Consider the following 17,646-nt stretch of genomic DNA (forward strand, 5'->3'; position numbering starts at 1 on the left):
GTACTGCTTGTCTTTGGACTCAGTTGTGGGTGGTATGTCCTCAGTCCTGTGGTATATAATCAAACATAGAATGAGTATATTTCCTGTAGACTTCAATATCAACATTACCACCAACTTTTACAATCTGAAAAAAATGAAGACACCCCAGAGAAACATTCTTTAACATATTTAAACATTTAATCCTCATTTTAACTAAATTAAGAGATTGAGGTAATATAACTGAACAACTAAAACTGATGAAATGGTTTAAATAATTTGTAAAATGTAATTATTAGAAATGCAGAATACAATAATAGAACAGAATTATTATTATTATTATTATTATTATTATTATTATTATTATTAACAGAGGAAATATGATTCTTAAATGGCTGCTTCCAGCATATTAATGTTCCATGTCAAAAAACGTAGTCTCAAACTGGTTTCACAAAAATCACTCCAATAGAACACGTTTGGGATATGGTAGATTAGGATATTTCGCAGCAAGAAAATGCTCCTGACTTCAAGACACCCATCCATGCTAAGATCAACTGAGATTGCAAATGGAAGCACTACGTAGTATAAAGTGCTCAGTGAGTGTATGTTCAGTGTCTTCAAACTGATTTCTAGCACCTCTCACTGGGCAAACAACGTGTGTTTGACAAATTGGCAAAAATCCATCACCAGCACCATTAACAATAACTACAAAAAAAAACCATCATCAACCACTACAATAATAATAATAATAATAATAATAATAATAATACTATGCCAGTGCCTCTTTAGGGGGGGAGTGTCCAAATACCCAAGTGCCCCAGCACCTTACTTCTCCCTTCCTATCCTAAAAGAATGTGGAGAAGGCTAGAGGAGCACTGTGTCCAAAAATGTGCCCTATTCACTATCCCCTACATGCAGAAACCCAGGTCACTATATAGAACACTTATATATATAAAGTAAGATAATAAATCTCTTATAAAATAAGAGAGAGAGAGAGAGAGAGAGAGAGAGAGAGAGAGAGAGAGAGAGAGAGAGAGAGTTGTGTGGCTTTCCACTGCTGTTTTCCAGTATTTTGCCAGCCAGACACAAAGTCCGTTTCTGAGTCACGGGGGAGAGAAAAAAGGAGAGGAGGAGGATCATCGGTGCACTACATTCCTACTCCAGCAAGCGGCGCCATACGGGCAGAAAAGAGAACTGCTCGGCTGTATCAGGCCACTAGGGGCGCTAGTCTGCCGCCACTTTTATTAACGGAAAGCATCAGAAGTTGGTGAAACCTGGGAACAATGTTTTAAGATTAAATTTAAAACAGGCAGTGTGTTGAAGAAAGCTGAGCAATGTAGCTGTGTTTTTACTGAAACCATTTAAAAACTAATTTTCTTAAAGATTTCTTAAAGCAACAATGACCAGTGTGAGACGTATAAGCTAGCTGAGGCACTGCCGGTTTGATATTGAAATCATCTACACTGGGCAACACATTTTTGGGCAGTGTTTTAAAGTTGTTCAAATGTTTGGGGGAGATGACTGTTCCGGGAAGTGTTTTGTTGTAGATGATTTGTATTAGTATAGACTGGTGTGTGCGACTGTCTGGGTAAAGCTACACGAGTTGAACACCCCCAGGGCTTCAGCTAACTAGGATCACGTTCATATTGCTGCTTTACTAGTTATGTAATTGAAAGGCGTATTTTTTTTCTTTCATAGCGTACAACAGATAACGATATATCTTTAATGCGTGTTTTACGCCTTGGCAGAATTTCTAATGCTCTGTCGGGTCTCGTTGGGAATATCATGCGATCTTCATGCCATACACACGGACATACTCATGATTCTGCAACCTGAGCATGATATGAAGATCGTCGAGGAAGCGGTAAGGGTGCGTTCACAAGCACCCGTGTTTTTGATAAGCTATAAAAATCTCTTAAGCTTCAACGTGTACCATCACAGCGCGTGGTTTGTTATGTCTACTGTCTAACGAACTCACGTTAATTTTGCTTGGGGTTGTTAATCCTCCTATTTGATAACGCATTTACAGACAAATAGAGGGTTATGCTAAGACCAGAGATTGGTGAAGGCAGCATGTGCGTCACTTACAGTCGCCTTGATCTGGCAGCCAATCCAGAGGCTCCGTACAAAAGACTACACAAGGTCTCTGCTAGGAGTTTGAGAAAACACACACACATGGAGGTAGGTTTACTTTTCAGAGGTTTAAGAAACGCTTTCTGCTGTATTGTTCGTGTCTGTGTGAGTTTCTTCGAGTTTCTTATAAGAAAATGCTAATTTCGTGTAAGGAAGTCGCCTGGTTTTGATTGGCTGTAGCTCGACATACCTGAGCTACAGTACGACGAGTCGTATCCTGTGGTGACACTTGCTATATTATAACAGTCACTTCATTAAAACGTTCATTAAAACAGAGACCAGTATAGATAGTGTTTTTATATAATATACCTAACATATAATAAATATAATCAGAAACTGAACTTTTATTAATTACTTTTATTAATATAAACTGCACGTCGCGAACTGACTAACCAAACAATCCTGACCTTGAGCCACTGCAGCACTAACTATTTTGTTTACAGCAAGTTAAAACTTTCTGCAAAGCTGTTGCCTGTCTGATACGGTGGCTTTTCTGCACACGAGTTAATTTATATATTTAGTTAGCTAATATTCAGCTGTAGTAAAATGTCACTGTTCTGCTGTAGAGAGGAAACAGAGCCTTTCACATTTCTGTGACATGGGAACGTAGCTACTACTACTGGAAGATGTGACAGTGGACAGTGATAGTAGAGCACATGACGTTTACAAGCAATTAAGACCAACACTTCCCTTCTTTAACATTTATTGTAGCATTTTACTTTTATTTTTATTTTTTATATTTTTTGACAGTCGTTTTATTTAAAAAATACGGTGCAATAACATGCACTTATCGTCTCTGTCAGACAAGCCATTTAATCTCCATTTTTGATGTCATTTCAATCCGGCAGTTGTTCTTTACGCTGTATCAACATGTCATGATAGATGAACTCATAGACATAAACCAACTGACTTGAAATAAAATCCTCCATTAAAAGTTAGATTTTTCCATTTCTCCATTTTCCAGTTGCCAATGTTTTGGATATACAAGGTTATTGTGTAAAACTTTGCCTCTTCCCCAGACTGAATTGTGAGAACACATGGCTGTACAGTTTGACAGAGGCACTAGTTTTCTTATCTTTACATGCAGCTTGTATGGTCTGTGTGAGGGCCTGATTACTTAACAGTTCACAAGGATCTCCCTGGCTGTCATTTTCTTGTCTGGGTCTTAATTCAGGGTGCTGTTATATGTCTTACAAATGGGACATGGTTTTGCATCAATTAAACAATAAATCAATGTCCTTTTTTTTTTAGAAATGTACAATGTCACTACTTGAGGCTTACTTGGTAGTAAGAGTACAAAAAACATAAGCTTTTCTCAAACATATTTGTGTGTTTGTTTTGTTTCAGGTCCTTCCGAAGGCTTGGGCTCTAGTGGGCCTGTTAATTGTAATTTTGAAGACTGTTGTTTGCTTCAGTAATGGGAAGGTAACCCAAGCTTGTGGGAGCATGGTGCCCATGCACGGCTATGATCCCAGCCCTGAACCCCCTCCTGGCAATGTCACTGTGGATAAAACTAAATTCAGACCTGGAGACAAAATTAAAGGTATGTAGATATTCATTAATCAGATCAGATCAGGAATTACAGAAAGATTCGGTTACAGCTGTGGTGTGTTTAGGCTGACCAGGTCCAGTCAAGTCTAGCTTGAATCTAGGCCTGTTGTGTTATGATATATTAGCTGATCATTGATTGCCACCTTAGTAACTGTGAGACAGTTTCTCTTGTGAACCAAGTCTCTTTGGTTAGTGACTAAATGGGCTGACTAGCTATTTTGATTCATAGCTGTTAATACTGAGCTATACTAAACTGCATGCTCCCATTTGAAGACAGACACAGCTAGAACTTTTCTCGCAGCTGCCCTCTAAATGTTACTGCACTAAGTCAGAAGTTCGATTCGTTTGTTGCTTCTATAGAGCCCATGACCTGTCCACCAATATGAAATGCTGTGGCAGTCTGTTTTAGCTATGTACTTCGGTGGAAAGATGATAGAAATTAATGGAATATTATATTCCTCTTTTGCTCAAGACTTTTTAGACAAAAATATTGGGACACCTGCTCATTAATTTCTTCTTCTGAAATCAATAAATTACAAGGTAAAAAAAGAAGTGTATCCTACTTTTGTTGGAGTAACTGTCTCTACTGTCCTGCAAAGGCTTTGGAGGTTTTGATTGCCTTCAGCGACAAGAGATGGATGATCGCCACCCCATCTCATTCCCAACTCATCTCAAAGTATTGGATGGAGCCAGATGATTCCAGAAAACATAGTTCCACTGCTCCACAGCTCAGTGCTGATCAGCTTTATACCAATCTAGCCCACACCTGATATTAGGCATGGTGCCAATAAGTGTATGGTTATCTGTTCTAGAGAGTCATAATTATTCTGTTGGCAGTAGTTCTCTACAAGGACTAGATAAGCTGTGTGTGCATTTGTACATTTGTGTCAGCAATGGGTGCAACTGAAAGTAGCTGAATGCATTCATTAGAACATTTGGACATATGGTGTAGATGTGTGCTGAGACGCGCTGAAAATAGCAAAAGACAGTTTGCTTCTGCTAGCTTGAAGGCACCAGTGTTTATTATCTGTTACACCACAGTTTGTACCAAAATCTCCCAGTGGACTACTAATAAGTTGTGTATCCTCCTGTTGTTAACGTTAGGCTCGGATTAGCAACTGTGGGACTAAGAAGATTTTTTTTTTAGGGAATATATGTGTTCCAAAGCAGATGTGATTTGTACATGTGTCCTATTAAATATTACTCAGTCATTTGAATCACAAGGTTAAGGCATGTGAATTTGAATAATGCTGCACCCATGCTAAAGGATGATGCAAGCCAGTAGGTTGACTACTAAATTTGAACACACACATATATATATAATATAATAATATATAATATATAATATATATACACACACACACACACACACACCAGTTACTAAATCTGTGCTCATCTGCTGCTAGAGAAACAGGACTAACTTCACTAAACAAAGCTTGCTTGTTTGTGTGGAACATTTTGATGAGGCTACCAACTTTCATTTCTGTGCACAGCTGTGTTATGTATATCAGAAAACTGCATTTTGATGGATTAATGTCCTAGACTAAATAAATAAATTATATATATTGATTTTAGAACATTTTTGGTTACCTCAGGCACAATAGTGGAAATTGTTCTAACCGAAAAATCCAGCCTAAACCCCAGCTTCATAATAGCAACATGATGCTGACTACAGAATGACTCACAACGTCAGTGGTCTATAATGGCACTCTGACTGAATCTTTTTAAATACTACCCTAAACGCCTGTTACCTACCATTTGTTGAAATCAACTAGACCAGCAACAAAACCAACATGCTATCTAAACAAAATCAGATATTAAAATCAATAATAAAACTGTGGTGTAATTGCATTTATACACTCAATGTCATGATATACTGTGATATTGGCACTGGTGTGCTATGACCACAGTTATACCCATGCCAGTATTTTACACTATAGTTTAGTATGTGTATGTAATGTAGTGTGAGTCGCTAATGAGGTTTATTGACAAAGTCACAATGCACTGGACAAACAATATTGGAACAGTATTTAAAAAAGGCTAATTTGTTGCTCAGACTATCTATATATTCCTGATTGTGTCACAGTGATTTATTACTTTGTTTTAACTTTCCTTTTTCATGTCTTATCAAAGCAAGCTGTGTTAGGAACTCTATATATCATGTTTATGCAGCATGTGCCTGTTTTATATTTACAGTAACATTCTCAGCAGTGCTCTCAGGAAAAAAAGGACATTTTAGAGGCTTTCTTATAGAAGCTCGAAATGCACAAAATCCTGATGCTGGAGCTGTTGGATCTTTTACTCTACTCGACCCTGCCATCTCACAGCTTCTCATGTGTGGTGATAGAGAGGTCTGTGACTTCAGAATGTTACTTGCAACATAATGAGTAATTCACTGTAACCCGTTGTATAACCTGCTCTAACCTTTGTCTTTTTGAAAGGGCTCTGCAGTGAGCCACACTAGTGACTCCTCTAAGGCAGAAGTTCAGGTTATGTGGACTGCACCCCAGGACCCTCCTCCTAGTGTGCAGTTTCTGTGAGTATTTATGCACACTGTTTTGTGTGTTTTTTTTTTTTTTTTTGGACTCTTAACCCTTTGAATCCTAGGCTTATTATTAAGCCGTATTGTTCAGTAACTGCACATATACAGACCTTGGTGTTTGAGGGGCAGGCTTGCCCAGTTGGGATCTGATGTGATGTGTTGCATGTGCTGTGTGGGTTTCAGGGTGACTGTAGTCCAGAAATACAAGGTGTACTGGGTCAGGATCCCTGGGCCTGTAGTGTGTCTGAATGGTTCATGTCCTCCTCCACCACTGTCTACAGCAGGGCAAGCGACAGCTAAGACTACGACATCTTCAAGAAATTTGTCCCACCCTGTAAGTCCATGCAAAGAGTTTTGGCATGATTTCTGCAGTAGTTTCAGTGCTTCTATTTTTTGAGAAACATGTTCACAGACTACTGTGCATGTACTGAACAAGTAGGAACAAGCCACTCACAAAGCTAAAATTAAAGTCATTAGGGCTTTAGTTACACACAAACAAAGCTTAAAACTTGGCAAAATATCTGTTTGGGAGCTGAAAATCCCTCTATTTAAGCTGTCTTGAGCTGATGTATTAACTTTCCAGGATGGCTTATGTTTAAACCCTATTTGAAACAGACCCAGTTGCAATTTTCTTTGTAGCTCAATCACAGTGCCTCATCATCAGTAACTCCCTGGTGTTCCTTAAAGTGTAAACCTAATTAAAAAGATAGAAAATTACACTTTATTTATTTATTTATTATTTTTGTATAGTTGCATAATTCCTTTCTCTTAATACAAACCAATATGTTTGTATTAAGAAATGCATTCAGATGATTTTGCTCTACTTCGTCCTTGTAATCTCTTCTCCAGTTCACATCCGATGGCTGTGGAATTACAAAGTCCTGTCTGAGGGAGCCAGCAGCCTGTGACCCGCAGAATGATGACCTCTGTTACTTCTTGTCATTCAGAAAAGAGGATGAGAGTGTGGTGTTTGAGCTCAGTGGTCCAGCGCCGGGTTACGTCTCTTTTGCCTTATCCAAAGATAAATGGATGGTAGTGTACCTAGTTTTTGCATCTGCAGATTACTATTACATTACCTATGTATGTGTTCTGGTATGATATAAATACAAGTGTGTGCATGTTTGCAGGGCGACGATGATGTCTACCTGTGCATTAATGAAGGAAGCCACGTTAGCGTTAACGCTGCTTATGTCCTAGGAAGAACGCATCCAGTGATTGCTTCAGAGGTACATGCACATCTGCTGAAAACAATGAGTCTTGAAACTTATGCATTCTTTTTTGAATAATTTGGAAATGGGAGTCGCCACGAGGGCTATCTGTAGACATTTTGACTTTTTCTTTGTGCTGTAGAATGTGTTGAGGGACACAGCGTTGAGGCTGGCAGATGGAGTCATTCAGTGCAGCTTCCGCAGAGATATACGCATCCCGGCCCCTAATCAAAACAGATCAGATTTGGATGTAGCACACTACCTTTTTATGGCTCACGGTCGAGCAGACAACGGTGAGTAACCGTTTTCTGTGTTTTGTTTTCCTCATGGCAGAATAGGTAACTAAACTATCCTATATTGACATTTGAATTGTATTTATTTTTATGTATCAAAACCTGTCACAATTCACCATTTTCACATGACAGTTGTTATTATACTCTCTCTCTCTCTCTCTCTCTCTCTCTCTCTCTCTCTCTCTCTCTCTCTCTCTCTCTCTCTCTCTCTCTCTCTATTGAGCAATAAACACTTGCTGCATAAATAAAAGGCTCTCTAATTCCGAAATGTCAAAGTATAACATTTACCTTCAGCAAGAACAAACATCAGGGCAGTATATACAGTTGTTTGACCTGTATTGTGCCCATGCTGAAACTGCACAACCACTGTGTATTTGCTGAATGTAATACATGGGGGTGGCAAATTTTATATATTATATATAATTTTGTACGTTATATATTTTTCCCAATACATTAGCAAATAAATAGAAATTATGCTCTACAAGTTGCATGAAATCCTGCCAGATTCGTTAACCTTTTTTCACTTAGAAAATCAAATAGAAAGTGTATCGGAACACTTGCATGTGTCTTTATATATCCAGAAAATTCATTTGGTCTCATTTGGTCAATTGGACTAATTATACTAGCTTGTTCATCCAGACATTTTGACACAACGCAGAGGACTGCAAAAAGAAGATGTCCTTTAAAGGTTTCCAGTAATCTCCTTTTATTGATCAACCCTAGGAAGGACTCATAGACATGACCGGCAGCCTCTCATTTCAACAAATCCAGTGTTCATTACTGGGCCTCCAGAGGATCTGACCGGATCTCGCTCGTCCTTGCTCATCAAATTCCATGGTGAGATTAAGCTGTGTTGTATAGGAGCCCTGTGGAGTACTGCTCCTTCTTCAAATAATTGCTTTTGTTGAATCATTATCTCTGCACTCTGAATTTCTCTCTGAACGTAGCTGTGTTCATGCTCATTGCTTGGATGACAACAGTTAGCACTGGAGTAATTATGGCCAGATACTTCAAACCTAACTGGCCAGAAACAACTCTATGTGGACAGAGGGTTTGGTTTCAGGTAGGCAAAAACTAAGCCAAAGACTCAATAATGGATTTGTTTGTTATTGTTTGTCATTATTTATAATCAAAACTTTTTTTTTCTTCACAGTTTCACCGAGCTCTAATGCTTGTCGCAGTCATTCTGACATGTATTGGCTTTGCGTTGCCTTTCATATACAGAGGAGGCTGGAGCAAGGTAACACACACACACACACAGTCTGTCTGTGTGACTAATATCCAACACTGTGTCATGTTCTCTCTCATCCCCCGCTACTAAGAGCATGCCTGTATGACTGTTCCTCAGCATGTCTAAATGTGTCATACTCGTATGCAGTCTGTCCGTGCAAAATAGAAGGAAAACAAAATAGAGAGGGGAACATTAAGTCAGGCTTTATTTGATAATTACCACATAGTGGGATCTTTCACATTTTCTGTTTTGATGATGGCTGAGTACAATGCCATTAACTGTGTTCATATGTCCCAAGCTGATGTATTTTCAGTAAGGAAATAAACAAGGCATCTATAACTACAGTTGTAACACTGTATCACCAACAGAGGTCACTCTTTTATGTTATATTGACAAAATGCAGGCTGTTAAATCCTTTGAAAACTGTTTTGCTTTCATGTATCGATGGACTTTACAATATCACTATAGCATGTTTGGCTACTGAGCTCTGCGCCAGCTCTTCTGTGTGGAGACTAAGATTTTAAAATGAAAAGGTTCTCACTCATTATATCCTGTGAGAAAATACCTTGTGTTTGTTTTTTAAGCGAGCAGGCTCACACCCTTACCTGGGCTGTACTGTCATGGCTCTGGCTGTCATCCAGCCCATCATGGCGCTGTTTAGACCTGCTCCGGACTCTTCCAGGTAAAACACCATTATTCCTCCCTAAAGTAACATATCTTGTCTGACAGTGTGTTGTTTACAATAAACTTTGCATACTTTGCTGACACAGGTGTGCAAATTCACACACACAGCTTGTCTCGCCCCTGTAGAAAAGTACTGCCAATAGAATAAATAGGACCCTCTGGATCCCCACATAATCATGAACCTATTGGCACTGTGCCTTTTGCCAGGCATGGGCTAGAGGGGTATAAAGCCCCTCACCATGAGCTGTGGGGCAGTGGAACTGTGTTCTCGGGATTAATGGTGCTCTATCCAATACATTTGGGATGATTTGGGGATGAGGTGAGGTGGTCATCATGAAATCCTCACAGCAGTGCTCCAAACTCTAGTAGAAAGCCTTTCCTGGACAATAGAGACAGTTACTCCAACAAAAGCAGGATAATTGTTTAAATACCCTTGATGAAATTATGAATGAGCAGGTGTTTTACAGTAGAAGGAAAACAAACCTTTCTAACTTTCAATGCATGTCAATGTAAAGAGATTTTATTTCAGTGAATTTTGAAGCATTTCTATTGATCTATTTATCATTGCAGTTTAAATAATGTAAAGTTTTATGTTAATGTAAGTTTTAGTTTTTCTAAGTAACTTCACCTTGAAAGGTTAGAACACATATTTTCAGTCTCTTAAAGCCAATGAAACAAAAGCTTTCAGCTATAATTATCATTATGTATCATTGAGTAATATAAGATTATTAGGAAATACTGTGAAATTATGGTTAAACTAGCATTAAGGTAATGCAGAGTAAAGAGAATTGCTTTGTAAATTCATATGCTTCTTGTTACATACATCTGGATCATGATGGTATCATGCATCATAATTAATTTGCAGACCATGATCATAATCTAAATATATATTATTGTCCATATTTGTTTGTATAATCTTTAAGGAAATGTTAAAAGTGCATCAACAGCATGTCTTTTTCTTCATAAATGTTCTGTTTGCAGGCGATACATTTTCAACTGGCTCCATTTGGGAACAGGCATTATAGCTCAGGTTATTGCTGGTAAGAAGAAAAAACTTTTTTTTTTTTTGCAAATGTTTTGCATTTTTTTATGCACTGTGCATAATAATGCCAGAAGACATGCTTATATATATATATATATATATATATATATATATATATATATATATATATATATATATATATATATATATATATATATGCCTTTTTTCTGTTTTTTGTTTTTGTTTCTACATTGGTAGTTCTATGTGTACTTTCATTACTTACATTTAGGGCCACAAATGGTCTTGTAATGAATGCTAACAGCATCACAGTGAACATGCACAATGAGCAGAGCATTTTCATTTACTGTAGTTGTCAGGTATTGCTTGTACTTAGTAGTTTCTCCACTTACTGGATAACAAGGCCTGCATTATGAAGATGCACACACTGTAATTAATGTGCATTTAGTCTGCCACTTGGTCTGCATTCAAATCACTATCCATAAAGCACTGCAGAGTGCCTGAAGACAGGTAAAGAACACTTCACCATGTACCATGCTGTTATTACTGCACAAAGGGAAGTGTGGACTCACAGTCATGAAGCTATACCAGGAGAGAGTTGTGTGTGTGTATATAAAGAAAAGGCCCGGAAACTAAGGGCACATTCAATCCTGCTGCTGTTATTTACTGAGAAAGTCAGTCTATACTGCAACAAGGTTCCCATGCATCCTGGAAAATCTGCAAAACTTGGAAATGTAGAGACTTATTTTCCAGTTATGAAAAACAATATATATATAATATGAATGTTTAGAAATGTCCTGGAAAGGGTCAGCTCTTAACCCAATAAGCCTCCCATCTAAACAAATACTGAATGGTTTACAGAGGGCTCTGCATAAAAATGTAATACTGTTACATATTGTAATACAGTAACAGGTGTTGAATAGCACATCCAGTAACCATGTGTGTAAAACCAGTTAATATTGAGAGTATAAAAACATTCGCTGTAGTGTGTGTGTGTGTGTGTGTGTGTGTGTGTGTGTGTGTGTGTGTGTGTGTGTGTGTGTGTGTGTGTATGGAAAATGTTTTCCTAAAAAGAATAAGAACCTTGTGTTATAACCCAATAAAGATAGAGGAATAGATATAGATAGAAGTTTTACATTGACCTTGTTATCAATACTTTTAATAAGGTATTTACATGCTTAAAATTATTCATGCATGTCCAAAATGTCTAACTATATGTTAGTACAGTAAAAGAAACAACACAATAAAAAAAGAGTGACCCTCAGTTACATACAAAAAAAGGAAATAATTGTGTATGTACCTCTTGTTTTAGTTGTGGCTATTTGCTTGGGCATCCATCAGCAGGCCCTGTTGCTGCCTGCCCCCTGGTCCACCGGAGTCCTGGCTGGCTATGTGGTCTGGTTTGTAATAGCAGACTTGGTTCTGGAGGTGCACAGGAGGGGCCTTTTCCCCATAGGTCAGTACATCTAATGCATCCATGTACAACAAAAAGCTCTTTCTTCTACATAGCTATTAGTGCCCTTCCTATTCTCAGAGGACCTTACCTGTCCAAGTACAGCAGTTATTTGTGCCTTGGTAGTGAATTAAGTAGCTTTGCTTTTGAGAAGGAAATTAATTTCCTTCGGTCTGATTGCATTAGATTGTAAAAGGCTTTTTGTGTACTTTGTTACCAACTGCTTGGTGGCTCTGAATACTAATCATTTAAAAGCCACCCTGCAGCTAGTTAGAACCACATGTGTGTTGATAGGAATAATAAAAGCAAACATGATGCAATAAATGATTTGTAAAATAATGTTATTGGTCTTTTCTTCTGGCTGTGTTACAGGGCAGTTTTTCAAACATTTTGAAGTACACACAGAAAATATACAAACTGAGGACAAAGAGGAGATTCTGTTTGTTCCGTCTGAGAACAAGAGCTGCATTAAGGTTAGACAGTGTTCATGCTTCCCCTCGTTGTTGTTGCTAGTTTTCCAGATGAATTAACCTGATGTGAGATTCTCTTTCTTGTTTCAGGGACCTTGTTTTAAAGAGGTTGTTCTGGTAGTCTATCTGTGTGGAAATCTTGCATTTCTAACAATTCTCCTCGGCACAATCGGTGGGGTATGATGCACAAAGACAACTAACCATGTGCCTGTCACCTGTTGCATTGGGAGCGTCTGTCCGGACAGACACTGACAAGAACTTATTTGAAGGGGAACAGTCATGTTGAATTTTTTTTTTTGCTACATCATAACAGAGCTTTGGAGTTCAAATCTAATTCCCAGAACAAAAAGCTGCAACTGAGGTTTATGGGAATTTATAAAACAGAAGATTTGTATCCTAAGACCCCCTGCTGTGGCATGATGTGTGTGGGGCTGAGTGTGTGGGGCTGAGTGTGGGTGGGTGTGGTCTATACCTTGCTAAAAGAGCTCCACTCTTTCAGAACCGCCCACTTACCCATCCTTTCTTAACTTTTTTATACTCACGGTCAATGACTTTCTATGCAAATTACAGGCGATGCAATAAATGTGTTTAATGTCTGTTTTCATCAAACTGACGTTTTGCACATACTGACATACTTTCCTGCAAAAAGCTGTCCTAAGTTTTGGTTTATCAAAATTTGAATTTGACATGTTTCATATCGCCCCTGTCCCGCAAAAACCCAGTGTCTTAATTTTTGCTGACTTGACAGTTGTTTTTTACATTGTGTCAAAATTTCATGATAAATGGACGACTAGAAATGTTTCATGAAGGAATACTATCTTTTTACATTGACGTCCATTAAGATTCAAGAAGATTTTTCCACTTACCACTTTGTATTTTGGCTGGGGTTTTAGTGTGACAGTTACGATATGTCATGAATTACATGAATTGCTGTTGGCTTTCGTGATGTCCCAGCTATCAGCTGGTACAGATATTTTTGTTGAGCTGAAAAGTCTCAGTATCTTAAAACTGTATCTCATATATATGCAGATTTTCTCAACGTTCGTAGCATCAGGTTGAACAGATTTAGGGTTTGTTGAAATTCATTCAGTATTGCAGACAATTTCCATTTTCAAGTTCTAAAACATTTGTTGTAAACTGAAAACTGAACTTTAGTCAGGATTTGATGTTTCTAATGTCCAAATCTCTGGGAGATGTAGGAATCAAGCTTTACAGATTCTGTTATGATGCACTTCAGTATCTACAGAAGTGTTCTGCCAAATATCATGAGTTTTGTTCCAAATGTTTTAGAGTACTGGGAAATGGTTCCAGATTATTTGACAGTGTGACTGTTCCCCTTTTTAAAGTTTGCATTTTGGACTGAGTACCTGTATCTACTTTTCAGGATGGGTGGAGAACTGGTGAGCTATGACAATATGAGTTACAGTTGTGATTATAGGAGTTCTTGTGATTATATGTATGTGTGTATGGATGGATGGATGTGTGTATGTGTATATACACCCAAGCACTTTACTAGGATCACTATGCTAATACTGTGTTGGGCCTCCATTTGCTCTCAAAACAACCTTCGTTCTCCATGGCAGATTCCACATAATGTTGTATTGCAATTTTTGCAGATTTCTGAGGTGCACTTTCATGCTGCAGCCTCTGCTTTCTGTTCTTGGTTTGACGTGTTGTGCATTCTGTCAGCTCGAACCCGCCTGGCCATTCTTTGTTAATCTCTCTCATCAACAAGCCATTTCCGTCCACAGAACTGCCACTGGATATATATATATTTTTTTTACACTCTAGAAATTGTTGTTGAGAACTCCAGAGAGATCAGCAGTTCTAGAAATGCTCAATCCAGGCCTGGCACCAATATGTCACACTCCGAATCAGTAAAATCACAGGTTTTCCCATTTTGATTGTTGATGTGAGCATTACTTTAACCTGCTGCTCTGCATGATTTTATGCACTGCAATGCCAGGCAGTTGACTGATTAAAAGTTTACATAAATGAGTAGGTGCACCATTATTTCTAATAAAGTGCTTGGGGTGTGTATATTTTCAATTAAGAACTTTGCTCCCTCCAAATCCTGTAATCGATGACCCATTGGCTGCCTTTTTATTAGATTTTAATCAAATCAAACTTTAATGTATATAATGATGAATAAGAGAAATAGATATGACAAGTAGCTGTTTAAATTAAAAGTGACCTTATTTGCTACTCTTTCACTTTTGTTTCTGATTCAATTATTAATTTTTTGCTCAGCTGCTTCTTATAAGGGTGTTCTATTCAGCTCAGAGTGCTGCCCTCTCAGAGCTGAAATGCATCATTTGTAGAAAGAAGCTATTTCCTTCCTTAGATTTTATGCATCTCTGGTGGAATGGGTTAAAATCCCATCAGTACTATTCTTGCTCATGTCTTTTTGCTTGTCTATCCTGTTCTGGCAATATTCAGAATGACCATCTCACAAAGAAGTCCTATTGATTTTTGCAGTAGTAATGGGAACACTTGCATTTAAATGTACAACAAAGGATTTTCCTCCTTTTTAAAATGTATTTATTTCTTTCTTTTCAGTAGAAAGCAATGCAAAAGTGTATGGCTTACACGGAATAAGCAAGCAATACTCATGGTCCTTATAACCAAAATGGATTCACATAAGCATACAAACATACTTTTGGACAAATTAGCAATGTAATTATAGTATTTCTCCATTAACACAGTAATGCAGTTAATATAGTTAATATCACTAAAATATTAAAGTTGCTCATCCTCATTTTAGGATTATAAGGGAATATTAAAAGGTAAAGGTCATGTCAGAAAAGGACAATATCCATGTCTGAAGTGCCTCTAATGTCAAATACTAACTATTTAAAAGAATTTATGTCTAAAAGAAGAGAGAAACCAACACCCCATAACAAGATACGTCAAGTTGGTTTTCAGTGCAATTCTAATGGAAAAAGTAAATTAGCCAAGTTTTACCATGTCTCATTTTATGCTATTCTGTTGCACATTTTTTTAGTGTAAAGCAGGGATATACAAACGTACAATAAAATACAATATGAAAATACATTAAATATTCCTCTGCATTGTACTAGGACATTACAACAAAATATGCTTAACTTCTTACTTACTGTATTTCTGGTGAGAAACAAGCGTAGATCGAACAACTAACATTCAGGCGTCTTGGCAAACACTCAAACAGATTTTTATGCAGAACGTGAATGAAGAGCCAGAAAGACCACACAAGCAGCAACGGCGTGTGCCATGGCAGGCTTCGCGTGAAATCAACATGAGACTGCTAAAGCCTTTTACATGAAACAAAGGAAACTCCATTGATATTATGTCTGTTGCTTTCTAGTCATTATTTGCAAACTCCCCTGCCTCCCACCGCAGAGCCATGGCACTTTTACGGCGGCCTCCAGAATATGATTCAGGAAACTATGGAGGGAAATGGTAAAAGAAAATATAGTTAAATATTTCCTTTTTCCTAAGAAAGGAGTCAAACGTGCTTTAAACGAACACTAATTTTTCTATGTGAGGTTTTGATCTGAAAATGCGTCTCATATAAGAAAAATACTCATACTTAAGTCTGCTTTGTGAATACCAGCCCAGATCCCTAACCCTGTTCCTGGAGTACACCTACCCAGAACATTTTCTTGTGCACAGTAGGGAGTCCAGGATTAGACATGGCAACCACTGTACATTGCAGTTTTCTATATTACAGTTTACCTTTAGAAATGCACACTTACTCTGTGGTCACATGATAGGGCTGACCGGTCCATCTTGTAAGTCTTCATAGGGGATGAGGGAGATGATTTACACTTTATTGGGACTTCCTCTAAACAATCCAAAACAATAATGAGAGATTACATCCTTCTTTAATAGTGAATAAACAAGAATGTGGTGTACATGTGGTGCGCAGTTTTACTTTTTTTATGGGGGGGGGTTCTCTATACTTACAGGGTCAGAAATATATATACAGCACAGCTGATATTTGGTTAATTGTCCCTTAGCAAGTTACACCTTAATCAAATGCTTTTGATAGACATCAGCAAGCTTCTGGCAGAATTCTGATTGGATATTTGACCTCTCTTCTTGGCAGAATTGGCTGTACTCAATTAAATGAGTTAGTTTATCTGGGACAGACACAGCGTTTAAGCACAGTTCACATATTTAAGATCAGGATTTTATTACACAACCACCTTTTATTGTCTATTTGTTGTCATGTTGAAATTCCTTATAGTGTCAGAGTTTCAACCGTCTAGCAAAATTTTGAGGTAGTCAAAATTATTCATTATTCCAGCCACTTTACAAAGTACCAGTTCAAAAACAGCCCCGGAGCATTGCGTTACAACCACCAACATGCATAATAGTTATTGCAGTGTGGGGTTGAATGCTTCACCTTAATCCTCTAAACACCACTGTCTGAACATAAAGCTTTCCTCCAGAAGGCTTTTTTTGTGGTCACCTGCAAACTTTAGTCGGGCCTGACTGTCATTTTTGGAACAGTGACTTCTTTCTTGGACAGAATCGTCTCAACTGAGGAGTTGAGGAGCTTCCTTTTCATGGCAAACATGTGCCTTGATGGTTCTTGAGTTGTTCCTGACCATCTTAACCAAAATCCTCTTACATTGGCTTACAGACCTTGGCTAAGTGGCTACACCTCTCAGTAACTTGAATTGACATTTGCAACAACTTATGTTCAAACTTCAGGATTTTTGTATCTGTCAAAAAAAAACCTTCAATGTGGGCAAAGAGAAGCTTTTAGTCAGCCATGGCCACTAACATAGTTAAAAGACCTTGGCCATGGAATGTTAAAATAACTTACTCAGCACCAATAAGTTAATAATTTAAGTGGGTTTATAGATCTATGACCCTGTGTTGATTTCAGGAAACCTCCTAAAAGTAAAACTTGTGCATCAAGTTATTGTTTTTGTCTACTAAAGATATTCTGTGGCAATGGCTGTATATGCATGATAGTTATGTGTACAATGTGTGCTTAGACCATAATTGTATCACCAAAATTGTAACTTTATAAGAGAAGGCAAAAACATTCTAAACCTTTAATAGAACAAGATTTCTTTTGTTTTTTTTTTTTGTTTTTTAATGTTTTTTTTAAT

General features: G+C 37.8%; 2 protein-coding genes across 4 annotated transcripts in view; one reads left to right on the forward strand and one right to left on the reverse strand.

The window, feature by feature from the left end:
* The first annotated feature begins 1,571 nt into the window (after window positions 1–1,571).
* On the forward strand, window positions 1,572–14,754 carry frrs1b (ferric-chelate reductase 1b). Its single transcript, XM_072679636.1, has 17 exons — window positions 1,572–1,840; window positions 2,006–2,157; window positions 3,457–3,652; window positions 5,857–6,011; window positions 6,102–6,196; window positions 6,386–6,536; window positions 7,052–7,234; window positions 7,330–7,428; window positions 7,553–7,703; window positions 8,427–8,540; window positions 8,651–8,766; window positions 8,857–8,943; window positions 9,519–9,616; window positions 10,600–10,658; window positions 11,931–12,074; window positions 12,444–12,544; window positions 12,632–14,754. The coding sequence occupies exons 2-17, from the start codon at window positions 2,020–2,022 to the stop codon at window positions 12,722–12,724; spliced, it is 1,980 nt and encodes a 659-aa protein (XP_072535737.1). The 5' UTR covers window positions 1,572–1,840; window positions 2,006–2,019; the 3' UTR covers window positions 12,725–14,754.
* A 305-nt stretch (window positions 14,755–15,059) lies between these two features.
* Window positions 15,060–17,646, reverse strand: part of palmdb (palmdelphin b) — a 30,975-nt gene continuing 28,388 nt past the window's right edge. For all 3 annotated transcript variants that reach the window (XM_072679633.1, XM_072679634.1, XM_072679635.1), the window contains 2 exons: window positions 16,276–16,364; window positions 15,060–15,964 (listed from right to left, as the gene is read on the reverse strand). In XM_072679633.1, the coding sequence (XP_072535734.1) occupies window positions 15,881–15,964; window positions 16,276–16,364 (173 nt within the window). In that variant the 3' untranslated portion in view covers window positions 15,060–15,880. The remainder of the gene's footprint in view (window positions 15,965–16,275; window positions 16,365–17,646) is intronic.

This window comes from Salminus brasiliensis, chromosome 5 (genome assembly GCF_030463535.1).
Source record: "Salminus brasiliensis chromosome 5, fSalBra1.hap2, whole genome shotgun sequence".
NCBI lineage: Eukaryota > Metazoa > Chordata > Actinopteri > Characiformes > Bryconidae > Salminus > Salminus brasiliensis.